The sequence below is a fragment of the Xiphias gladius genome, chromosome 4 (assembly GCF_016859285.1).
Source record: "Xiphias gladius isolate SHS-SW01 ecotype Sanya breed wild chromosome 4, ASM1685928v1, whole genome shotgun sequence".
NCBI classification, from domain to species: Eukaryota; Metazoa; Chordata; class Actinopteri; order Istiophoriformes; family Xiphiidae; genus Xiphias; species Xiphias gladius.
In genome coordinates, this window is record NC_053403.1 from 5068012 (window position 1) to 5094166 (window position 26155).

The 26155-nt window shown below is 39.4% G+C and overlaps 1 protein-coding gene across 5 annotated transcripts in view; it reads right to left on the reverse strand.

Moving 5' to 3' along the window:
* Positions 1-26155, reverse strand: part of tbc1d32 (TBC1 domain family, member 32) — a 78620-nt gene that overhangs the window by 51626 nt on the left and 839 nt on the right. For 2 of the 5 annotated variants that reach the window (XM_040124964.1, XM_040124960.1), the window contains exons 1-23: positions 25716-25818; positions 25438-25606; positions 25116-25280; positions 24230-24407; positions 23976-24047; positions 23017-23142; positions 22520-22598; positions 21901-22004; positions 21756-21817; positions 21419-21569; positions 21164-21223; positions 20235-20334; positions 18714-18845; positions 17398-17487; positions 16298-16440; positions 14755-14882; positions 13739-13940; positions 12199-12278; positions 10993-11131; positions 9367-9454; positions 8477-8595; positions 6700-6819; positions 6363-6451 (exon numbers count right to left, since the gene is read on the reverse strand). In XM_040124964.1, coding sequence (XP_039980898.1) covers positions 6363-6451; positions 6700-6819; positions 8477-8595; positions 9367-9454; positions 10993-11131; positions 12199-12278; positions 13739-13940; positions 14755-14882; positions 16298-16440; positions 17398-17487; positions 18714-18845; positions 20235-20334; positions 21164-21223; positions 21419-21569; positions 21756-21817; positions 21901-22004; positions 22520-22598; positions 23017-23142; positions 23976-24047; positions 24230-24407; positions 25116-25280; positions 25438-25606; positions 25716-25737 — 2618 coding nt within the window. In that variant the 5' untranslated portion in view covers positions 25738-25818. Of the gene's footprint in view, positions 1-6362; positions 6452-6699; positions 6820-8476; positions 8596-9366; positions 9455-10992; positions 11132-12198; positions 12279-13738; positions 13941-14754; positions 14883-16297; positions 16441-17397; positions 17488-18713; positions 18846-20234; positions 20335-21163; positions 21224-21418; positions 21570-21755; positions 21818-21900; positions 22005-22519; positions 22599-23016; positions 23143-23975; positions 24048-24229; positions 24408-25115; positions 25281-25437; positions 25607-25715; positions 25819-25959; positions 26119-26155 lie in introns of those variants that run through there. The other 3 variants (XM_040124963.1, XM_040124961.1, XM_040124962.1) reach the window with 3 other exon arrangements.

Consider the following 26155-nt stretch of genomic DNA (forward strand, 5'->3'; position numbering starts at 1 on the left):
CCAAAATGAATTTATCTTACTAACAAGAGCCATACTGCTCCATTGTTGTCCAAAGACAATTAACAATATCCTTGACCCACACTGTTGCAGGCGACATACTGGTCATTACAGAGAACATGAGCACTGTAGTTTATTTCAGTCAATTCCAGATACACCATCATGCTGCCATAAACGCTTACTGTGCATTAAAAGTATATAAAACTGCAGCTAAAGAGTGCCCATCAAATTCACTATTCCCCTGATTAGAATAATGTTTGCTGAGAGCTAGAGAACCCAGCTGTTTTAGGAAACAACTGGGCCTTTGTCACTATGTCTTTGTGATCCATTTTTAAAGATTTATGTCTTTGGTAGGAGTCAATGGGCTTAGAACTGTGTGTTTCAAACGGGGTGGAAAAGTTGAAATGTATATAACACACAAAATACAGACTAATACAGAATAATGGCAGCCTTGTCCTTTCAACAAGCACCAACTCTCACAGAATACAAGTACCTACAGTATAAAACTGGTGGGCAGGGAACAAATATGCAGCTACTAAAAATGGAGAAGACTCCAGTGTTGAGCAAATGAGCAAATGTCTCACAATTAAAGGATCTTTCTAAACATGTGCTTTGTTCAAGTCCTAACCTTTATATTCTTATATGAAAATCAGACAACAATGCACATGAAAACAATGTGTTGAGACTTTTCCTACATTCCATAATAGGAAACAGATATTCAAGAGAGAAAAAAAACAACAACAACAAAACAAAAAAAAAACATTCCAACAGAAGAACAACATGGAGCTGTTATCTATTATTCATTATGTGTCATACGTGATAGACACCTGAGCAAATTATCTAGGCTGAGTCCCCTTACTCCCCCCATCCAATGTGGTCACAAGTATCACACAAGGGGGCATTATGCGTGGCTGTCGGACCTCAGGTGAAGCCAAGTTTCTGTTTCTCGTCTAAAGGTTATCACAGAGCCAAACAGAGGGTTTGTCCATGAAGAGATTTATATTTAAGCTCAAGTTTTGAATCTCACGAATACATGGGCCCTGAGACAACAGGCACTGCTGACAATAACTGACTGAGTACAGTCAAAAATAATAGAATTTTTTGCTGTTAATACTGAGCCCAGAACTAAAGTATATCTTTTTTGGGGGGGGGTAAACCAGTAATTGTTGTGCTATCTATTTATCAGTGATATACAGTGCATTCAAAAAGTATTCAGACCCCTTCACTTTTCACATTGTTATTTTGCAGCCTTATGCTAAAATTGTTTAAATTCTTTTTTTCCCCCTCATCAAGCTACACTCAATATTCCATATTGACAAAGTGAAAACAGAGTTTTAGAATTTTTTGCAAATATATCGAAAAGGAGAAACTGAAATATCACATTGACCTAAGTATCCAGACGCTTTGCTATGACACTTGAAATTTAGTGCAGTTGCCTCCCATTTCTCTTGATCTTTGAGATGTTTCTGGACCTTGATTGCAGTCCACCTGTGGTAAATTCAATTGATTGGACATGATCTGGGATAGCACACATCTGCCTATATAAAAAAGTCTCACAGCTGACAATGCATATCTGAGATAAAACCAAGCCATGAGGTCAAAGGATTTACCTGCAGAGCTCAGAGACAGGACTCTTGTTAAGGCACAGATGTGGGGAAGCCTGCAAAAGACTTTTTGCTGCATTGAAGGTTCCTAAGAGCACAGTGGCCTCCATAATTCTTCAACGAAAAGTTTGGAACCACCAGGACTCCTCCTAGAGCTGGCTGCCTGGCCAAAACTAAACAATCAGGGGAGGAGGGCCTTGGTAAGAGAGGTGACAAAGAATCAAAATGGTCACTCCAGCTGAGCTCCAGAGAGCCTGTGTGGAGATGGGAGAAACTTCCAGAGGAACAGCCATCACTGCCTCACTCCAACGATCTGGGCCTTATGAAGTGGTAAGACGGAAGCCTCTCCTCAGTGAAAGACACATGAAAGCCTGTTTGGAGTTTGCAAAAAAACACTCTCAGACTGAGAAACAAGACTCTCTAGTCTGATGAATTGAATCAAATTGGAACCAGGCACCGCTCATCACCCGTCCAATACCATCCCAGCAGTGAAGCATGAGTTGGCAGCATCATGCTGTGGCGTTTTTTTTCAGCAGCAGGAAGAGGGAAACTGGACAGGGTTGAGGGGAAAGATGAACGAAGCGAAGTACAGAGAGATGGTTAATGAAAACGTGGTTCAGAGCGCTCAGGACAAAGCGACAAACCAAAAATTCTGTTTTCGCTTTGTCATTATGGGGTACTGAGTGTAGATTGAGGGGAAAAAAATTCTAGAAAGTTCAAAAGAAAAGACTGCAACCTAAAATGTGAAAAAAAGTGAAGGGGTCTGAATATTTTCTGATTGCACCGTATACACAAAGAACGTAGAATATCTTAATCAGACAGGCACTTGTTTTCCCAGTTGTCTGTGTTGGTGTAACGACTTCTTTTTTTTCTAACCAGTTTCATGTCTCAGTGGAAAATACAAAGATATATGCACAATCTGTAGTGCCAAGCATCTGGTAAGAGCATATGCAGATTTCAGAGAGTCAAATTTAATAAATGTTGAATGCTACTTGCAATTCTGTTTAATACAAATGATCCAGTGTCAAATAAATAGACAAACAAGCAGAAAAATAATGGCGCACAGTGCAGGAAGAGCTACTTGGATATGCCTGTGATGAAACACAGGCAGGTGCTCCTGATGCATGGATGGGCTAATAATATCTACAGGGAAGGGAATAGACATCCCCTAAAGAGAGGGGGGGGGGAATTAAAAAAAGAATCACAGAAGGCACGCTGCTTTGTTTAACTACAAAAAGTTCTTTTAAAAATCCTATCATCACACATTATTAAAAAACGAGACCAATGCATATCATGTATTATTGTTTGACCCAGCGTTGGTTTGAATTGTCTTGTTTTCAATCATGTCGCCACAATAATTAGTACCCCCCCCCAATATGTAGGTTTTTCTACTAGCAAAGAGCCTCCTCGAATTTCAGGAGAGAATCTGTTCCCCTCCTTGTAGAAAAGGACAGAAAAATAAGGTATGGTGGTAAAAGTAGTTACTTTATAATTAAACACTGTGATAAAATGTCTCTAGCTAAACTCAGCACTGTAAGAAAGGAAGGCCCTGGAAAACTGTATAATATACATAAGTATTTCAAATGAATCCGGTTGTGAATTAATGTTAAACCAGACAGTCGTGAGGATCGGTCGTTCTGTGTGGTTAGTTTATACTATTCCAATGATTGCATGGTGTTTATATTTTCCACTTACAGTTGTATGCAAAAGTTTGGAAATTCACGAAAGTTGAGACTGAAAAGAGGCTGCTTTCTATAAGAGTACAATGATCAAAAGCAGACCTCAAAATCCACCATGAACTACTTCAAGAAACAAGCTTGATCTTTCGGAACAGCCCTCACAGTCCTCTGACCTGAACATCATTGAAAATGTGTGGGTATATGTAAAAATATCTCCTCAGACCTTGAAGTGATCTGCAGGAAGAGAGGGTGAAAAAAAACCTATATCAAGAATAGAAACACTCATAGTTGCTACAAAAAGTGTTTGCAAGCTGTGAAATCTGCCAAATGGGTCGTTACAAAGTACTTAGTATGGTGCCCGAGCTGTACATGCCACAACGACTGTTTAATTTTTTAAGTTCATAAAATAAAAAGTAACAGCTCATTTCTTTTGAACAAAGGCTCGTTTTTTATGTCTGTTTGCTGCAGGGGTTGTATTTACTTCTTTTCACTTCAAAAATCTGCAAAATGTGTAATTTGCAGAGGACTGCCAAAACTTTTTCATACAACTGTACTTTACTCCAGAGCTTTACTGGCCCCTCAACTGTAGGGGGTGCTGTTCTCCACTACATACAAGTTGGGCCAAACCAAACTAGAACAGTGTCGCCCATTAAGTAATTAAATACAGCGTTACAGCACAGGAAAAAAAAAGTCATGCTGCTGATAAGTGAAAATCCATTTAACATGAAAGTGGCACCAGAACACTTAGTGTGTCAGCAACTTCATAATCCCATAAAGTTGTGTCAGAACAAGTTTCAAACTTCATGCACATGAATGGCCTTGGCTAGCTCTACGTCGTGTGATGGTTTAGGTATCGTAAGTGTGTGTGAAACAGCCGCATGTTTGACTGGTCTGTAGTGAAGCATCCCCCTATACTCTCCACAGCATCCTGATGCATCAACAGAAGGTTGTTCTTTCCATGCTGTAACAGTGACTGCAACAGGAGGTACCCAACCCTACTGCTGTAGCGACATCCTCTGTTGAGTCTCAAAACCAGTGTTCATTTACTTTATTTTGCTTATTTAACATGATTTTCACAAGATTTGTGTCTATTTTTGTCTGTTTTGTCGATGCTCTTCCACGGGTTTAAAATTGGACGGGGCTCAGTTGGGGAGGTGATATCAAATACTTTCATGCACCAACCAAGCGTTAGCAAAATTTGAACCAAAATAGGTTGACAGTTGTGGGTTGTTTTCTTATGTTGCCAGGACACATTAAATCTGACCAAACCACACCCACACAGCCCTATTAAAGCAGATAAAGCTGAGTTTTAGAGTGCAACTGTTAATAAATATTACCAAAGGGAGTTTTTTTCCAAAGTTACTTTCCAATACTTAAGTTTAATAACTAACCACCAGTTTTCAAGTCTTATAACTGAATTCTTATATTTTAATTCTCATATAATCAGGGCCATGTCCTTGTCTGTAGCAGCTGCTTTAATGATACAATTTTCCCCTCCAGGATCAATAAAGCACAATCCCTAAACCATGCTGTCGTATCCCTTATGGCAAAGGATAACCAGAAAATCGAGTCAAAACAGACACCATTGCATTGTGAGTGAAGCTTAGTCAAAAAGCACCTGTTTTAAGCATCTTTAGGGTTCAACCGGTGGAGTACACATTGGCCACATGGATGTGTATTGAATAGAAGCGCCTCACGGGAGCGCAGCAGTATGCAGTAGCCATATTTTGTGTGTAAAACTCTACGGTAAAGGGATTTTGAACACAATTGTCATGACGGCAAAAACTTTGAAAATGAACTCAGGATAAAATTAACTGAAAATTGAATTCAACCTTTACTCACTATATTCAAGATTTTTTTTATGAATTTTAATGCCCTTTGGGTAACTATTTTTTTCTCTAACTCATGGCTTTGTTATATCTTTTAAAGCCGTTTGGGTTAGATGAGCTGTCTAACCTTCAAAATTGTAATTTGCTGTGTTTATGGCCAAAAAATATTTAATTTTCACATTTTAATATTTAATCAGAAAATGTTGTTTTAAGGCTGTTATACCAATACCTCAAATTTATCATGGTACGACTTGACTTATCGCTGCATTTAGCACATTTAGCGACCCACAGAGAGGCACAGAGTGTAAGTCTGTCATTTAATCCATCAGTCTGGGTGGCAAATGAATAGAGGCTCTTGTTCCTTTCATTTGTTTTCTGGATTTTAATAGGAGTGGGCTGACTGACAGGCACAGACGGAGTGAGTCAGCATGGCTCCAAACAAGTCAAAGCTATTGTGATTCAGAACGCCTTTAAAAAAGGCAAAGGAATGCACAGCAGCCACCAGAGTTTTGCACACACAACCAAGACACACATGTACTTTTTCAAGGGCAGATTGATTTAGAATCGCTCTTGAACACATTTTTAGCCATTTTTAGTCTGGACCACGTTAACCCTGACACTAAACCTGGGCCGACTGTGGCTCAGGAGGTAGAGCGGGTCGTCCAAGGTCGGTGCTTCGATCCCCGGCTCCTCCAGTTGACTTATCTGAGTGTCCTTGGGCAAGATACTGAACCAAAAATTTCCCCCGGTGTATCTTCAGTGTGCGAGTGTGTGGTAGAAAGCGCCGTATGTATAGAAAAGAGCCTGTATGAATTTGTGTGTGAATGGGTGAATGTGGCACATAGTTTAAAGTGCTTTGAGTGGATAAGACCAGAAAAGCGCTATATAAGTCCAGCCCATTCAACCTGAACCTAGTCAAAACTAGAATCAAAATAAAAGCAGCTCTTCATTTTAGAGGAATTCCTTCACCTCCTTCACCTCCTTCACCAACCTTCTCACTGTTAGGATGTCTGTTCTTCTTAAATATAGAAATACACACACACACACACACACACCCACACAGCAGAGCTCATGCCTCTCTTGTCCAGAGAAATCCTTTCATCAGCCTTTCAGTGCTGGGTAATCAGAGTATAAAGGCCCATGCCAGTCTGCTATTGCCAGAGGCTGAAGTGTGTGCATGTAACCAGGTGCTAATCTGATATTGTGAGCTTCCCCACTAATGTTAAGTAACAGGGTAAAAAAATAAATCTCACCTCAGGCCGAATGTATGAGACTGCTCATAGTGGAACAGGGAATGAATCTTCGCATCTGAATTCACAGCAATCAGCCTGTCAATCAAATCCTGTGGAGTAAAATGAGAGTCTGTGAAACAGAATACAGCGGGTTGGTGCAAAACGAAAACAGTGTGGATGTTTACAGTGTGTAAGATGGAAAATGTACATCAGCCTCAGTATATTGGGGGCTTAGCAGGAGCCCTTTGCAATATAAAACAACGAGAGGATGGTGGTAAAATAAAAATGGCAAACATGCCCTCAAATGGCAAGAAGAGGCACTGCATGAAATCTGAACTACACTGTGAAAAACACTCACAGGAATGGAGGTTGGCATTTCTCTCAGGGCGTATTCACTCTTGTTGGCTAAAGGCTGTCGGCCCAGCAGCTCCCATACTGAGTGGGAAGAGGAAAGCAGATTGACCAGGGAGAGGAAGGACTGGTAAGACGGAAAGAAACAGACAGAAAGACAAAGAGAGGGTTATAGAAAGTGGCAAAAGGGCAAAAAGAAAAATGGGTACAAAAGGCCTAAATCAGAACTAAACTCAAAACTGATCTTAAACTAGGCTCATGTTGAATTCAAGCTGAAACGGTTGGAGAGTGATCAAGCTGTAGTCATTGGTGATCAGATGATTCATTAGAATTTAATCTACTTTTATTTTACCCATTTACCGTTAATGTGTTTTGTCGTTTTTTTTGGAAATACTTTTCAAAGGATTTGTTTTGAAAACTAGCTGAGACTATGGACACTGAATGTGGCATTAGTCCAATGATACGCATCCCTATAAAAATAAATATTTAAAATACAAATACTAGAGGTGGTATGATAAAAGAAAACATTACAGCTTGATTAGACAATTAATTTTAATATCCACAAATCCATTGTATTTTGTCCATGATAAAATTTTAATTGATGCAAAAACAAAGAAAACATGAAAATGGAAATGGAAAGAAGATCGAACTTCTACAGCATGAAATTACATCTGAACATGTGAACAGAACAGTATTCTGAAGAATAATAAAACAACGGAAGTCCTGTTCTTATCACGGGCTCAAGGAATACTGGGATATACATGGGCATCAAGAAGAATGGTAAATGGTAAATGGACTGCACTCACTGCGCTTTTCTGGTCTTATCAACCACTCAAAGCGCTTTAGACTACGTGCCACATTCACCCATTCACACACATCCATACATCACATCCGCATACACTCTCACACCGTAATGGCACATACAGCAGGGGCAATTTGGGGCGCAGTATCTTGCCCAAGGACACTTTGACATGCAGGCTAGAGGATGCTCCTGTCTGATGTTTCAAACGCGCACTACAGACTTCTACACATTTTATTAACCATCTGCTTGTGTTTTTAATGTTTCCAACCCAGAGACGAATCCAACACACTGAACGAAATTATAAACTCACAAAAGGTGAAAATGCCACCCATCTCCCCATCCTACAACTTTGCATACAACTAATCTGCCAAAAATGCTGGTGTAAAAAGTCTGCGCTACATATTTAGTTTGCTTTGTCTTACAGCGGTCAAGGCATAAAACTTCACACACACATTTAATTGCACATTTTATCTGTGTTCAGCACTGGCTCAGGTCCAGGGCTCTACTGGCATGTGCTGGCGGGGATAGACTAGGAGGTGTGACTGCATTTAGGCAGCTGATAAGGCAGCTGATAAGGCAGGCTTTAAAGTCACTACTTGCAGGGCACAGTTGACACTTCATTGGTTGTCCGTATTCACTTGGCTAGTTTTATTGAGGGGGAGATGACATGGCTCCTGTCAGACGCAAGCATCTCACACACACACACACACACACACACACACACACACACACACACACACACACACACACACACACACACACACACACACACACACACACACACTAGTCGTGCTTCAAATTAAATTTTGAGCCTCATCATTCTCAAGGTTTAAAATAGTTTTTCTGCAGATAAACAGAGTAAAGTACGACTACAGTCCTGTTTGATTGAAAAGTGTAACGGTAGTTTACGCTCTCTCTCACAAACTCACACACACACACACACACACACACACACACACACACACACACACACACACGGTACCTTGAGGCAGCTCCTGTCGATGGGGTCCATGGGTGTTGGTTTGGGACGGACCACCCTCACATCTTCACTTCCACATTCCAGAGTTGACCAAAGCTCAATCACCAATGCCCGGACAAAACCTGAAACCTCAAAGCCGTTGGTTTCAATGTGGATTTGTATGGAGAAATTCTGAATTTATGAGCTTGGAATTATAAAATTCCACATGCAATTGAGATTTTAAACTATTAAGGATCTAGTATTTCATCATAAAAAACTGATATCTGCTTTCTATTCTTTAAAATGTTTACATGTTTTAATACAGAAACTTTCAAAGACATCAGAAATGAGCATAATTAAAATTCTATGACAGGTTCTTTTTTGACTTTTTCAGTGTTTTTTGACAGTAGACAGAGACAGAAAACATGGATAGAGAGCGGAGATTAACATGGAACAAATGTCCCCAACCACATTCAAACTGTGGAAATTGCAATTATTTGGTATACTGCTTAACCGCTCAGCCACCCAGATAACTCAAGTATTACAAATCTAAAAATTTACAATTCAATTTTGCACTTCCAGGCTTACAAATTGTATGAGTTGTTTGCCAATATCTATGCCTTTGCCTATGTGTACCTCCTTTCAACCTAGCATTAATATGTATGTGATATTTGGAATGCATTCAAATATGATTTACTATGCTACTTGTAAAACTGTCTTAGAAACATTGACACCCAATATCTTCTCTTGCTCTTTCTTCATCCATTTATCCTGACACAAACAATTTGACAATGATGTTTCTCCCTGGGCTGCTCGATGCCTGCTTTATGTTGACAACAACTGCTTAGAATAAAAGCCTTGAGCATCACAGGTGGCAAGTGTTTTTTTTTTAGCGAAAAAAAAGGCATTAGTACCTGAACAGTGCAAAGCCACCACCCCTGGAGCAGTTGCTGCCACCTGTGTCACCATCACCCCATATCCAAACTTCTCACAGCGGCTCACCTACAGAAAACACAAAAAACCTATAAATCACCCAAAATAACCCAAAATATTTAAGTTGTATCTTTGTAGCTTTTGCATATATGAGCCAAAAATAAATGAGAGGTTTGGACAAGATGGAAAAATGAAGGATTAATGTAGAAAAAAGAAGGGCTTGAATTTGAAGGAAACCGAGCTCTATTTTGGGAGAAAATTTGGCGTTTTGATCCAGTACGCAAACTCTGCTATGACACTACTCGAATGCTGAAAATAAACTAAATTAATTAAACTCACTAAATTAAGCCCACAGGGGATTAGCTAAGGGTTGCAGTAAGACTGAGTGTGTGTACTATGTATGTAAGGGATATGTAGAGTCCAGAGATGAATAAATCAAACCCAGTGTGGAAGTAGCAGCGTGTAACAGCCTCCAGGCTACTAGTGAACACTAAACAGTCTTGGGGAAATGTGACTATGGCTCTGAGGAGGAGCAGGAGCGAAAAATTACCGCATCTTCTGCAGAATGAATGAGGGATACCGATGACATAGGCCAACTGAATGAATGCATGAATGCGTGCATATTTTAATGTTCTGTTTGTGCAGGAAACAAGCTTTAAAGCTCCTGTGTGTACATACCAAAAACCGATGTAATTTTAGATATGAATTTGAAGATGTGATCATGTAAATTTGTGTTCATCAGTGATTAAAATTTCAGAATCTTATCTTAATCGCTGAATGACTTTTTCCAAACTCTGCTATGGCTGTGGTGATGACCTACAGTAACTCTAGTCAATGTGGCAAAAAATAAAATAAAATAAACCAAATCACTTGAACAGCATTATGTTACTTTGGCATATTGATAGCATCAAGAAGGATTAATCGAGCCAATGCCAAAGCTAATTCTTCCGGGGCTTTCATGAGGGTGATGAAATAGTACCTTGAAAATATATAATCAGCACTTCTACCCTAAAATCCTATGCTTTGTAGAAGTGAAGGTGGTAAGATAAACTTATCTGGCTAGCTGACAATTTAACTTTAAATCGGCTACCAGTGCTTTTAAAAGTAAACGATTCTGGCAACATTTGGAATTCCCTAGTAGCAGTATTTTACACCTGCTGTTGCGAAGTCAGCACATTGTGGATTGGGGACTGGAAACTAGGTGGAGAATAATATGAGTAGTGCTGCTCCCTCATTACCACACTTGAGGTGTCCTCGAGCAAAGTCACTTAAACCCCCAACTGCTCAAATGGGGCTTTTCAGTGACTAAGCACACTACTGTAGTCACTGTGGTTTGGGCAGTTTCCAGGAGTAACCGTGTTGCTGTTAAAAGAGCATTTGGCTCAGCAAACGTACAGACTATTAATAAAGGTTAGGGAAAAAAAACTCAGTGCAGTGAGAGCAGTGCACCTGGCAAACTGGGTATAACTATATTAAAGTGAAGGAGTAACGACAAAATTTTAAATGTTATTTTTTTAAGATGGAGAAGGCAAGAAAGATACGGACCAAATTGAAAATTGCCAGAGTTATACTTGTGTACCATTGTAAAGTTCAGTGTTTGTTATTACCTGTAGTTTTTTAGTAAAGCGAGAGAACATGTAGGAGACACATTCATTAATGGCCCCTGTTTGCTGGAGCAGGAGTAGGCCTTTAGGAGTTGCAGCAAAGTTCAGTAGACTGTCCAACAGCGTTTCCTCCCAGATAAGCCTGTTCCAAAGACAGAAATAAAAGAGTTAGCTACGGTACAATGTATTCACACTGTGAGATACACAGCGTTCAAGTCACATTTGGTTAACTCGTTAAACAGGTGAGCAATCGGGGAAAGCTGGTTAATGTACAGGTGGTAAATGTGCTTCTTAACTAAGAAATGGTGACTGATTTAGGTGGCCAGCTTCCTCCGATTCCTTTCTTTTTTACTGATATGATTTTCTTTGTTTAACAATAGTTCAGCCTGGGATTTCAATAATGACTTCCTTACACTGAATCTCTTTAATTGTGAGGTTTGTTTGTTCCCATAAATGCTTTACTGAATACTAAACTCCCCATGTTTACCAAATATGCCAGTTTTTTTTTCCCCCAGCAAAAAAAAAAAAAAGAAACATTGAGAAATCTAGTTTGTAAGCCAATCAGGTATTTTGTTCTTGAACTTTGATTTGTCATATGGAGACGTGTACATACACAACACAACACAACATCAGTCCAGTTCATCTCAACAATATCCCTCACTGTTCTAACCTAATTTTATTATTTAGGTTGATAAACAGTGTTATATTTAATATATACACCTTTCCAAAAATTAATATCTTGAATATGTTGAACAAGTGTACCATAGGATTTGCATGCAGCTAGACTGGACTGGACTGTGTTGGTCTGGAGTGAAACTGAGACCGATATCTGAACTAGTAGTTTCTGTATGCAATATTTTGATTGTTAGCCATCAGTGCACAATTTAGTAAAGATATTCATATTTGGAGTTTGCATGGTCCTTCTCTGCATGTAAAACGTGGGTTTATACCTTACAATTATCTCTGAAAAGGGAACAAGCCAACTGTTGAAGGCTGTAAATTAAAAAACCAGACTAGTCCAAAACATTATCAAAATTCTGCCTCTGTGATAGTAAGTGACTTGGCCATGGGTTAAAAAAAAAAAAGAAACAAATCTATGTCTTTAAATGTCCACGTTGAGTCTCTGTAATACCTGCATTATGACCAATCACTACTGTAATTCCAGCGATTTTAGTAACGTACTCAGACTGTGTATGTGTGTAGCCTCACATGTTCTGCAGTTCCTGGGTGGATGCTCCAGCGGTGGCCCCGGGTATCGGGGTAGCTACCCTTTCTGACGAAGAACTGGTCTAGAAATAAGGAAGGAAAATGTATTAGTATTGCTCTTTATCCATCCATGTGTATGAGTGTGTGGATACATCTGAAGGTCTTCATCAGAATTATTCACAGCCTTATTCACAGCATGTTGCTAAGACTTTAAAGCAATTGCCTTTGTTTTCTTTATTCAATATTAAATTAACCTAAAGATTCATATTCAACTGTTTCTGAGTGTATATAGAAAACTATGGAAACCAGCTGTATTTGGATTTCATAATTTGTTATTTGCTATTCCTTGTGGGACTTTCCCTGTACATTGCTGAAATGTCTGTCTACATTAGCCTTTATGTTTTGTCTTGATGTTGTTAATATCTACATTATAATGCAATATTCAGGAAATTTAAAGAACCCACTGTTTGTACATTTGTACTATACGTTAGAGCATGGTGAATCTTTAACAAACTAAATAAGTGTACAGAAAACTACTCAGGCAGACTGAATTCATCTCCATTACTCCAACAGACTGTATATTAATACTAAGGAAATTTTAAAAGTTTATAAACCATCTAGCAACATCTGACAGTAGTGGAAATCAGGGTCAGTCATTCTAGACAATCAAACGTTTAACTGCTAACTGTCTTTCCCCCCTGTGAGCTTATTAAAAATCGCATGCTTCCTTAGTACCCCTCCCACAAAGTCTAGGGGCCATGTTGGTGTCAGATTGTAGTGGGTGGACCGAGGTCAGCGCTGTAGTTACACTATCTAACACAAGGAAAATGGATGTGGTCTTGGATCTGAGACATCACATAGTATATACTGTGCAGTGCAACGGTGCATTAGGCGCAGGCTGATAATTAATATTTAACACAGATGTCAGTAAAGTCTGAAGGAAGTGACTGGGAAAATGTTGTAGACTGATTCCAAGAGGTTAATTTTTGACATGGATGTTTTGGATAACAAAGAGGTAGAGACGTGAGGTAGGACTTCTTGCTAGACTGACAAAGATCTACCACCGAGGCATTAACGATTTCTTCTTCCTAGTACAAGCAGTGTCACTACAGGTCTTCTATAGGAGTCCTCTCTAACTGTACTGTAACAGTAGTGGTTGGGAGTTGATTTTGGTTTTGGGTGCACAGTCAACTGTGATTTTGTTTTAAGTTCTGCTTTTTCAGTTTTGTCTTAGAGTACAGACTGTATTTTTGAAGATATTCTATATGTGCTAAATAATTTTCCAATGTGTTTAATGACCTTGTTTTTAACATATTTGTTTTTGGTAGTGCAAAGTACTTTAAAACTGTTTTGAGTGAGCTTCCCATATATCAAGCATGATTTTTATCCAAAATCCCCTGAGGTCTTTTTGTTAAACTGTTCTTTAACCACTCGCAATCTGAGGTTAAAAAATAAACAGATTAAAGTTATTAAGTTTGTGCCTCTTTGACACAATAATAAAGTAGCTACAAATGCAACTCATGGAGTGTGGACACGCAGGTACCTTTTTCCACGCAGCAGCTATAGCCTTGTGCAGGCCATAGGGTCGGAGGACCTGCAATCCCTCACAGGTGTTGTACATCTGCCTACAGACAAAGATAAAAGCTCCACATAATGTATGGGATGTGTCAGATTCACTTAGTGATGACAGCTCCTTATCCAGCAGCCTCAGGGTAAACTGTACAATGACAAGAGCAGCAAAGGTTCTGCAGAGAAGAGAGAGAGAAAGAACAAAGAGACAGATTTTTGGGCATTTAATATGAGTTGTGCTACAAAAAAATGCAATGGTCAAGGTATATCAAGGCGGTTCAATACAGTCATGATCCCCGTCGGTGATTTTCAGTGTCGACCTTTGAGGAGTTATGGGGCACTTAAGTGCTTTCCCTTCCTGGTTTTTTATGTTGTCTAAATGTAAAAGATATTCTAGTACAGTACTTTTATTTTTCTCTGATTTTGAATTTAACAAATCCAAAGCTTTACCAGTCTGCACTCAATTTCTTAATTCCCTGAGTAACAAAAAACACAGATTGGGATCCCTAGTGCATTCATTAGCACAACATTATTGGAGGAGCTCACATACATGCAAAATGGAAGGGTGCGCTGAAGTGAATTAGTCAAAACTAAGTTTAATACTCAAATTTGATAGTAGCCTTGGAAAAGTATTATTGCCAATTCACAACAACAGGATGCTGGACAGACTGAACCAGCTGAGGTCGTTGCCATGGTCGGCCAATTGAATCAGGATACCAATTTACCTGGACCCACTGAGTGACCCTGACCAACAAACACATTTATGCTGGAGCTACACTTGAGTTGATCAAGGATGTAATCGCAGCGACTGACAAACCAGCAACATCCTCGGGTCTAACCTGCGCTCGGTGCCGAACCAGGGGGACTGGTTATGCAAACTATCTCTATTGAAGTCTTCTAGCTTAGTCAGGGAAATGTAATTTATTCATTACCATCAAAAAGACAAAATGACAACGTGCATTTAATGACCATTCAATTACACTGTCTCACCGCTCACTGTGGGCCACAAGGAGATTCTTCTCGTACAAGAAGAGAGCTAATCCTCTGTCAGTGTTTGCGATGCGAGCCAGAATGTCAGCGATGAGAGTTAGTGTTGCTGCAGGAGACTTTAATTTGGCCTGCAAACCGAAAAGATTAAATAAGGTTAGAATTACACAAGAGCTTCAGAAACGAGTGGAATCTCAGGAGGGATGAACAGTTCAAAAGTTGAAATAACATCATTAACACTGACAATGATGGAACTGAGAAAAAGCTATCATATTTTCATAACCGATGCTTCCACAATTTCAAGCAGTGTGTGAATGGCTGACCAATGACAATATGATCCTGCTTTGACCAGTTAACAGCTACATCTCTGTGTCTTTCTAACATGATTATAACGAGCACTTTAGGATACACATGTGGAATTCTTGTGGATTTTCTTCTGTCTTCTTCAGTTTGTCAATAGATGGTATGAAAACATTCACTTCTGGGTTGGTAGGAGCCAAAGACACAGGAGGACAGCAAATTTAGTACTGCATCACACAATTTTATTCTTCAAATAACAGAGTAAACGTACCAATCTGACACGCGAAGGGTCTGCAGAATCCAAAATCTATTCTCTGACATGTTCTTTTAACCCTCTCACCCCATGCTCGTCCTACGGGACGCAAGTTACACAGGATTATCTGATTTGTCTAATTGCAAAATATTGCTGAGTCACAGTGACACAGGATTCTCCTTATAGTCCAAATCCAAAATATTGTCGAGTCACCACTACAGTGGTAGCTAGGAAAACACTGCACGCTGGTATTATAGTGTACTTGTCTCTACTATCCCTAGCTAACCTTGAAAGATAACAGATTTGCTTCCTCTGCAGGTCAAGATGTTCTTTCCCCTTTCAACCACTCTGTGCAAACCTATGATTCAATCTAACTATAATTATTGAATACATAGCAGACCAAATATTGATTAGATGAACATCAGTTTCCTTCAAGAGAATCAAGATTAAAATCTCTGAGGTAATAGTTGAGGTTAGGGTAAGACTGTGGCCATCGGCCTTACATTTATAGTCAACATTAGAGTTAGATGTAGATTATAGAAATATGGTAAAAGCAAATGTTATGTTTTTATTGGCGAGGGTTAAAATTTGAGGTACTGTTTAGGGAATAAAACTTGTTAACTGAATGTAGGATAAGGGCTAAAAGGCTGAGGCATTTATTATGACTGAAATGACCAGTTTCTAGTATTTTGAGTCACAGTCAATCTTTAAAATCTGTATATTTTACCATTTCACTACCACCTAGTAAAAAAAGTATTCAGTGGCTTCCCCAGAGTTTTAATCTTAGCTGGTTGAAAAGGACCCTGAAATAGAATTTAGACCATTAGAAAGCTCACAACCTAAATCCAAACATTGAAAATCTAGGGTTAATGATTGTATAAGGCTTTGTGGTGCACTCCCATACCAGCATATCTGTGATATAAAGGGTGCAATGATAAAGCAGGGTGATGTAATTTATCTGTTTATGTACTGGTGTAGGGGGGTGTATTTGACCTGCTGTCCATTGAGCAGAGCTATAACAGGAGCCAGCAGCGTCTCTATGACAGCAGTCTGGTAGAGACACTCTGCAGCACACTCTGTCCTCTCACACAGCATCCACAGCAGCTCCATCACCAGACTGCTGGGCGACAGAGTCTCTGAACACACAAACAATAAATATTAACCTTTTTCCAACTGAATGGCATGCATATGTATTCATCCAATAATATTTAATATCCTTTAAGACTGACAGTAAAAGCATTGTTCTTGCTTGTTCCCCGTCTGTCAGTATCCTGGAAATCAAATCTTGGCAAAGTGGCTTTTAGCAGAGCTGCTGAATGCTTTTTCCGATTGGATCTATGCATTTTAGGTTAATTTCCATTTTTGTAGACTTTATGGGGAGTGGAGATGTACATTTACATGATTTACACTTTTGATCTATGCAAATAATACATCTGAATATTAAGGACACAGATTTATACAGGTGTCTATGAGAACCATAAAATATTGGATATATTCATCATCACTGGAGTGCAGTTAAAAATTTGGGGAAAAAGAGGATATGTTCCAGGAACAATACTATTATTACGACATTACATTACAAGTCATCTGAGTTTGAAATTCGAACATCTTATCCTCCTGTCAATAATAGATCTCTCACATACATACGGTACATTACTTCTGTGTCTACTTGATTCTTGATACTGCTCACAATAAACTCTCACATGCTACGTGCGATCTTGATCAAACTACGAGTAAAATATTAATATTAATCTACGACTTTATCAGCATGACTTCCTGCAGCAGCCAAAGGAGATGATCCTTTGACAAAGTCAAGGTAGGGAACGCTATTGATCGCTGGCAGAAAAGTTGCTGCAGTTTAATTCATGAGAATGGATGGGACAATAAAGCAAGGAGACAACCATAGTACTGCATGACTCAGTACAAAGTTGAGAAATAAAAGATATGGTGTGAGGAATGCTTTGACGCCTGACAGGGAGAGTCGCTATGCTTCCTCAGTCCCTGATTTCATACCTCAGTCTGGAGAGAAGCCAGGGAGAATGTCGAAACTCTTCGACGCGGTTTATGTCTTTGCGTGAGCGTGTGGGACCCACCTGTGTTTAAGGTATCACTGTGCGGAGGCTTGGGGTGTTGGTGCATGACGCAAATCAGGATGACAACCAGATCTGTCAGGCTGATTGGATCTGAATACACAGACACGGGTAAATGAGTAAATGCGTGTGGCGATGCAGTGCCTGGACAGGTACACTAAAAATAGGTGTTACTGCTGAAAAGGTAATTGTCTGCAGTTTTGGGAGCCTTGAAGACGAGGGTCATCTTGGTGTGTAGTTCCCAAGAAAAATCCTAATTACTGTATAATTCCGGGACAGGTTATATTAACAGCCAATATATTTCTTTAGGCTCTAGGAAACTGTGATGAGCATTTTTCACAATTTTCTGTTATTTTATAGATAAATCGATAAACCAGAAATATAAATGAAGATAAAAATAATTGTTGTTTGCAGCCTACTTCCAAAGACCATACCACATCATATAATGTAAATCTGCGAAGCAACAAACACATCTTTGTGATACATGTTGCTAAGGATAGTTGATGAATTGTCGTCATCTTTCCATTCTTCTAGCAGCAAAGGCAACACTTCCCATATTGTAAAGAAAACACTGCAAAAGAAATGTTAAGGACAACTACTACCCACTAACTTCTATCATTCTGGTAGGATGGTGGACTGAAAACAGATGGTAATGTCTGAACTGTTTGAACCCGAGACATTACATTAACATGACACACAGGGATGGGGAAGGGACTTTGGTGGCTACTTCAAGGTGTACAGACACTCATCAGTAGGCCTCCACCTAAAATGGACTAATGATTGATTTACAAATTTGTAACGTCAGTGATTTAATTGTCTCCAGACTAACTTGGAAGGAGTGATTACATAAAGAGGGGTTAACTGCAGTGACACAGACAGTGAGTCTACGTTAGAGGGTTCGACTACGTAGCAATCATGTTATGTAACTTTAGTGATTAAGATGCGGTGAAAAGGGACAAAAATCACTGCACAGGAGAACTGGAAGGAGTGGTACTATGCTTAAACTCATTTTTACTATGCATGAGATTATTTGTTGTAAAGATTGCAGGGACTATTCTGTTGTGAAATCACAACGGGAGAGATTACGATCAGCACAGGGCAATAAACTATCAACAAATCTATCTGTCCCTTTAACTGCAAGTCATTCCTTTAGACCACTTGTGAATACCTATTGAGGCCTGCAGTTGACAGCAATGCACAATATACAGTCAAACTTCATACTTCTTTGAGTGGAGCAACTACGTGAAAAATTAAATGATATAATCCCACGCATGCATGTGACGGATATTAAAAAAGTGTTTAAAGAAATGGTTTTGCACCTTTGCGCTCCCTCACTTTGATGGGAAAGAGCTTTCTTCCATTGGTGTAGATGAGGAGTTTTCCCAGGACACACAGAGAGTGGACAAAGAAGGCATACTCAAGCTCCTTTCCCGAGTAAACACTCCTCCGGTCTGAAGCATCAACAACAGAAAATAAAAATTTTAAAATTTGAACTGTCTAGACTTTTGCTGTTATCACATTTCCAGTTTCCATGATGTCCAGATATTGTTCGAAGATGCTAGAAGGAGCAAAGCTGAGAAAAAACAGAGGGAGGAAATTAAAAGAAATGCATGTTTGTATCTAATGGCAAACTGATTTTGTCAAAGTTTTCAAACATAATTTGAAAGGTTCAAGTGTTATGACTCAGCCAGCGTGCACAAAACACCCAAGAGAAAAACAGAAATCTTGAGTACTGGTTAGTATTTGTGAATTTCGTGAAACCTGTTTAATATTCTATTATGCTAACTACCACTCATAAAACTACAATGAATGGCCTTGTTGTGATGGAGAGACAGTTTACAGACATTTCATCTCTAAAGCTTCTGTAACAGAATGAGATTGCTAAGTGAAAAAGTATGTGGCAACATTTCATTGCATCTGGGGTGCAGAAAATCAAGGAGCATAGCTTAAGAAACTCGTCCTTTATGAAGAGTGTATCAGTGGCAGGGACTTGGCGTATCTCTGCTCATCCCAGACAAGGTCAAAATGTTCAGTCTCAAAGGAGCCAGCTGGCTTACAGGAGATAACACACCGAGAATGACATTCCCTTACACCCCATCGACCACTGTATTCACTCTCATTTAATGAATTTTCACACTTAAAAATGTGCAACTGGGTGTGTACCAACGTTTTATTATTACTCTGAATGTAAATTTTGCAAAATCAGATTAAATACTGTAAACAAAGAAACCGTCGCTGAGAGAAAGTAGAGGGGTTTATGGGAAATGTGGTCTAAATTTTGAGAAGCACAAGCGCCACGGTATTACAGTGAATTTAGTAATGACACAGTTTTCCCATTGTTATTGTAACTATTTCAGAACTGTAATAACTTAACTAAATTCAGGACACATATCAGTGGCTTAGCTTGTGATATACCACTTCCAGGTCCCAGACAAGTGGAATGAGGCATTCCTTTCTCTCCATTACTCTCAACGTTTTTTCTGCATTATCTTTTGTGTCTCTTATCATTCTCATTTTTTCTTTCTTCTGGTTTTCTCTGCATTCCTCTGTTTTCAGCAGCAGGAACAGCCAGTGCACATCACGGAAACTGAATAAGTGATGACTGCAAGGTCTAGATACAACTACATTTAACATCCACAGGCCTCAAATAAAGCAATACTTTCTTATTAGGCTTTTACAGTGGTTCAGTCTGACTTATTCTGTGGTTTGTTTCACAGGTAACATTAAATCAGCATTACTGTAAATGTGCTGATGTTTACCACACAGAGTGAGACTCAGGGTGAAGACTGGCATTCAGATACGCTTGAGTACGTCGTGAGTTTATGGACTGTTTCACTTACCAGTGTTCTGCTGCTCTGCTGACTGGAGATCAGTTGTCTCATTTGTGAAGCGTTCACAGGATTCACTGTAATGGATGCACTGCTGAAGGGCTGCAACAATCTGAAAAAAAATAAAGGGATCTGCTGAGCCAAATTTAAATGCTGCAGTGAACAGGACAAAAAACAACAGGCTTCCCGAAGAATTCAATCAGAATGTCAATGCAACCTCCTCTTATCGAACGACTTAATGAAGAGTTTTAAGATTACTTTAAAGAAAGTTTCAGGGGTGATTACATGGTAATCCTCTGAGGTTTAGAAGGTTTAGGATTAAACAATCAATTCTCAAATGCCAAACTACTGTGTCAACTATCATGCCCCCTTGTCTCAAAGACTCCTACATTGATCTGAACAGTTTGGCTGAGTGAATTACACACATCCCACAAATACATGGGCATGAATAAGAATTTCATAGCGGGCGTGAGTTAAATGCAGCCAGTGTTTTGGAGAATCCTTTCCCTTCTCAACAGTTTTATTCTGAACACATACATTTTGGTACAGTTAAAAGGTTGGAACAAGAAGGGGAAGTTCCGCTTCTGTCAGAGGCCCAAGGTTGAAACCAGAAAATGCAGAAAGGAAGATCATTTCCAGCTGGAGATAAATTATCATCCACCTCAAACAAAAACTGAATTTGTACTTTTGCAGTTCCATTGGCCTGCAAGCATAACTGAGTTTACTCCAGTTTCCAACATCTGCCTTGTTCATGTACTGTTCCATCTTTTTAACATGCACATTTGCCTTGATTTCTGGGTCCTGAATGGGGATGCAGGTTTGAATGCCTTCGCAAAAACACATCTGATGTTCATTGCTCGGGTGTTTCTCTCCAGTGCCACGTTTTTCAGAAGTACAAAAGGAGTGAGTGAGAGATATTGATTATTATGTTAATCACTCACCAGAAACTTGTATTTTCTCTGCAGGAGTCTTAGAACCACAGTCCTACTGTAGTAGCCATGCTGAGACAGGGAGAGATAGGCCCATCAAGAAAGAGAAAAGATTAAATATGAGACAAAAGAATAAAATATGAGACAGAGAGCAATGTGAACAAGAGAGAGGGATAAAGTCCTTATTAAGCAATACATAAACACAATAGTGTATACAAAAATTCATTCTGCACAAATCAAAAACACCTGTTCAGCAGCAATACACACCATCCACTTTTTAAACCAGGTAGCTTTAATATCCAGTAAGGCCAGTAAGTGAATCGGTTCCAGGGATTTTTCTGTCCCGGGAGAGGTTAAACCCTGTTCATGCTGGAAGGACAACAGGGAAAAGGTGCTCTCTATAACTTCCTCCATATACCTAAAGCAAGGGAAAAAAAGAACAAAACAAATTCCATGTTGCTCTAAACTGTGGCATTTTTATTCTGAATCACATTTTGTCATAATTCAATCAGTGGCATCTGAAATACAGAGTGACTGATATAGGGAACAAACAAGTGGAGAGAAACCAGTCAATCCTGAATTCATTGTGGGCACAACAACTTACTTCTCCGGATGTCGGATCCAAAAGGTTGTCACCTCCTTTTGAAAGTCATTCATCAATCGAATCTGAGGCAAGACAAACAGAGAGAAAAAGGTATAATGTGTTTGTATGATGATGTTTTACATGTTGTAAAGACCAGAAACTCTACCTGTTTGAGAAGACGAATGATCTCAGGTCTGTTAATGTCGATGGTAGCTGAGCCCGTTGGGAAGCTCAGCTTTTGAGACAGAAAACTTGACTCCACACTTTTAGCTGAAAAAGGTAAAGTACACTTATAACAATCAAAGATAATATTGGTGTTCATATACATAATAAATCATATATCCACACTTTTTTTAATTTTCATTTAACAATTCAAAGTAATTAACACTATAAAGATTCAGTCAAAACCTTAATTGTAAAACTAGATAGTCCCCCATCTACATTGAAGCCTATGAGTTATTCATTCAGTATACAATAATTCCATTGATTTCTGCTATCAGTGAGTTCTGTGGATTCACCTCCACTGTACTGGGGTGGAAGCAGAAAGTTGAAAGGTGGATGTCTCAAAACTATGGTGTCTGCCTGGCTAGATAACTCAAAATACTCCAGGTACTAGCAGTAAGCGGGAAAAATTTTTTTCTTCTTTCGGGACTGTAAAAAAAAAAAAGGGGGGCTGACGCTTTAACATGGAATTTTTTAGTAATAAAAAAATACTATTCATTTCAAACATGAAGGTGCTTTACATGCACATCTAAACCGAGCAATGTCAATTCAGAGTGGCCTACCTAAGCTGGTGTAGATCTCTCGTGTCACATTCATAGGAGAGGAGGAGAAGCTTTTAGCAAAGAACTGCAGTACATTATTCTGAGGGTGGTGAGGGGGAGAGGCAGAAGTCATGAGAATACACACACACACACACACACACACACACACACACACACACACACACAATAGATGACAATTATATGTCAGATTATAAAAAAATGAGGAAATTAAACAAGCTTATCACAAAAAAGATTTGCAGCCTCTACTGATAGACTGGCCAGCATATTTTCTACCAATTAGCTCTCGACCATTAGGGACAACAGTGTTATCTGGCTTTCTTCTCAATTAAACTGGTGCCGCAGGATTGCATTTAGCTTGCTATCAGCAATTATAAGAGCCCGAAAGTGTTCATAAAATTGACATGATTATTACTGATCCATTCATAAGTGAATAAAATGGGAATTTGTTGGACACTGATTGCCAGTGCACTGAGTAGATGAGGCTGCTCAGGACTCACACTGAGGTCTGGGTCTGGCTCAGCCAGAGCGGCACAGAGCTTCCTGCGCAGGCTGCTCCAGCTCTCGCAGCTCAGCACGTCAGACTGAGGGGCACAGCAGAGGGCCTGAAGAGCCTCCCAACGTACCTACACACAAAATAACAATACTTCACCTGTTATTCACATTAACATGTATGGCAGTGCTTCCAAACCTTTGTAGCTTGTGACCCTTCTAAAACAAAAGTAATGTCTACTTGCAACCCCTCATCATTGGTTGCATGTCCACTTAGCCTGAATCTGAATCTTTGCCCACACCTTAGATTTGTTCAGCAGTTCATTTAGGTCTGGTGTTGTGCCCATGACAGCTGTTTTGGTGAAACAGTCAACTAATCAGAGGTTTGTAGGCAGGGTTAAGTATGGTGGTGCTATCTTCTTCATAGTTATCTGGTTACCTAGACACACCCTTAAAAAGTACTGACAGAAGAATGTCTTCAAAATGACGACAAGACTGCATGACATAGACAACGACTCTTAGATCAACATATTTCTTTTTTTCTTCATGAAACAGTAACAGTAAGTCTACTACTTCGAGCAAACGCTACTGCAGCTTCTATGTCAACTAAAAATGACAGACCAGATATGATACTCACTACTGATTGGTTAGGAAAAAAAAAAAAAAGAAAATAACCCCCTATCAAAAGAAATTGGCTAACATGAACACAATGTAAGGCTGAACGAATAAAGTGAAAGAAAATGGCAATTCATTCTGATTATCAGGCCAATGTCTAGTGGTAGTAACCTGTTCAACCAATGAGTGACATTGTCTTTATTTTATTTTTAGACACCTGAAGAGGTAAACTATATGTAGACAAAAGGAAAAGATAAGAGGAAAGACACAAAAAATGCACATCATATTGTGTGGCTGAAATTAACAACAATGAACAAATCCTAACTTTTTATATGAAAGTGAGCCTTTCTACCTCTTTGGGTCTGCTGGAGTCAAGGTTGTCAGCCAAGACTTGTAGCTGCTCTTGTCGAATGAATGCATAACTCTGAAACAGGGAGATGAAACAGAAATAATTATGATCAACCAAATTCAAAAGAGCTCCTATTGCTTGCTAGCAGGACACTAGCAGTTTCAGAGGTCACTGGCTGGGATCTGCTGTAGGCCTTCTCCTACATTCAGTCTTAAATGGAAAGAACAGCAATTGTGACCATCTACTGTATCTCTGACCTGGTTAAAGGAGGAGTCGCTATCAGAGCAGTTGTCAGTGTACTGGCTGTTTGACTGACTATGCTGCTTCTCTCTGTGCATCTCCTCCTTCCTCATCTGGTCCTCCTCAAATTTGTTGATTAAAGAGTCCACAACCATGATCATGGTGTTTTTCAACATCTGCATCATCTGCTGGTACCTGCCACAGAAAAAGAAAGTAGATTGGTGTATTATTAATGCCATTTTGTTTTAGAATCATTCAGCTAACCCCAGTCCTGCTACAATTTAAGATAACCACTTCTCAACATTTATAAGGGAAAGTGAGAAACTGTGCACTGAAAGGTTGTATTTTTTACTTGGTTGGCATTGCAGTTTGCCAACATGGACAAAAAACAAGAAACATACTGTAGAATTTGATGAGATTTTCTGTGCCCAGTATTAAAAAAAAAACTGGTCCCACAGCCAAGTCAATGACATTGAATGGCATTAGCTAGTTTCTTATTGCAGAATATGCTGCAGCTTAACATGTAACTATCTTAGAAAACAATGGAGCTGAGAAATCCTGCGCAATTTTATACTTGGAATTCAGATTCCATTGCATTTTTGTAGTAAGAAGGCAGGATTCTCCACCTTTCCGACATCTCTGGAAGTCAGTATGAAAAGTACAAGGAAGTGGAATATAAATCAAAAAGGCCCATCACTATCTATATCCTTAAATTGAGGAGAAAGTAAACATAAACGGACATCTAATTTGACAAAAACTATACCTGGAAGATTTCAGAGAACTGCACAATTCATACAAAGTGTAATGATTGTATGTGAATTTATCCCCAAATAAATATTGTCATGAATGTTTGGAAAAAAACATAGCAGACAAAGCTCAGAGACTTTTCTGTGCTACACTCACTCAGCTGACTCTCTGGTCCTTCGGGTGATGGCATGGATCAGGGAGTCGTGACCTGAGCCAGTTGCATGTTGTCCATCTCCTCTGGTCAAGTTCCTTGTTTCCTCCTCCACCACGGTCCCCAGATAGCTTTCCACGTACTGACGGAGGTACTTGACAATCTCATAGCTGAAAGGAGCGCAGTGACTTAATTAGAACTACTGTATATATAAATTTGAAAACATACCTACAGACAACATACCTACAGAGAAAGAAGAAAGTCTAAAAGCCTTTTACAACAAGGCTTTAAAATTAATGCCATCCTATTGGAGTCTGGTGGCCTTACTTGTGAAAATTCTTGTCAGTCTCCTCCAGGTGAAGAAGGATCTCTTCAGCACATTCAGTCGACGGAGCGCCAGAGATCCTGTCGTTGATGCTTCTCAGAAGCTGTCTGAGCAGGGACTGCAACTCCACCTCATCTTCGGCTGACAGCTGAGACATCGCTACAGCTGGTTCTGGAGATGGAACAGAAGAGGGTAATTGGTTTTCTAGGCGAGTGAGGGGGCAACTCCCCGTCCAGTGCAGGTCGCAGTTAACTAAAGTTCAGGAAGGACGATGTGTTACTTGAGTTTGTCTTCAGAACCATCTGAATATTAGCAAAGAACCCTGCAAGAAATCACTAAATTATACATAATATGGAGCATCTTGTGAAATGAGGGTTTCTTTTTCTTTGAAAATAGGTAGAAGAAAAAAAAAACATTGTATTCATTGCATATCCTCAATCAAGATCCAGCAAGTACACACACACACACACACACACACACACACACACACACACACACACACACACACACACACACACACACACCTCTTTTAATCTGATATGCACTATCAGTTTCTTCTTATTTTCAGCGCAGGGGATTAAAATGCTCAGACGTTTCAACTATAAAGTTCTTCAGTGTGCAATAAAGGATTGACTCTTTTTAACCTGTCACCAACCATGAGTCAGTCAATTTAATCACCTACAGATGTGTCAAGTAGTAATCAAGTGGCTACCGTAAGAC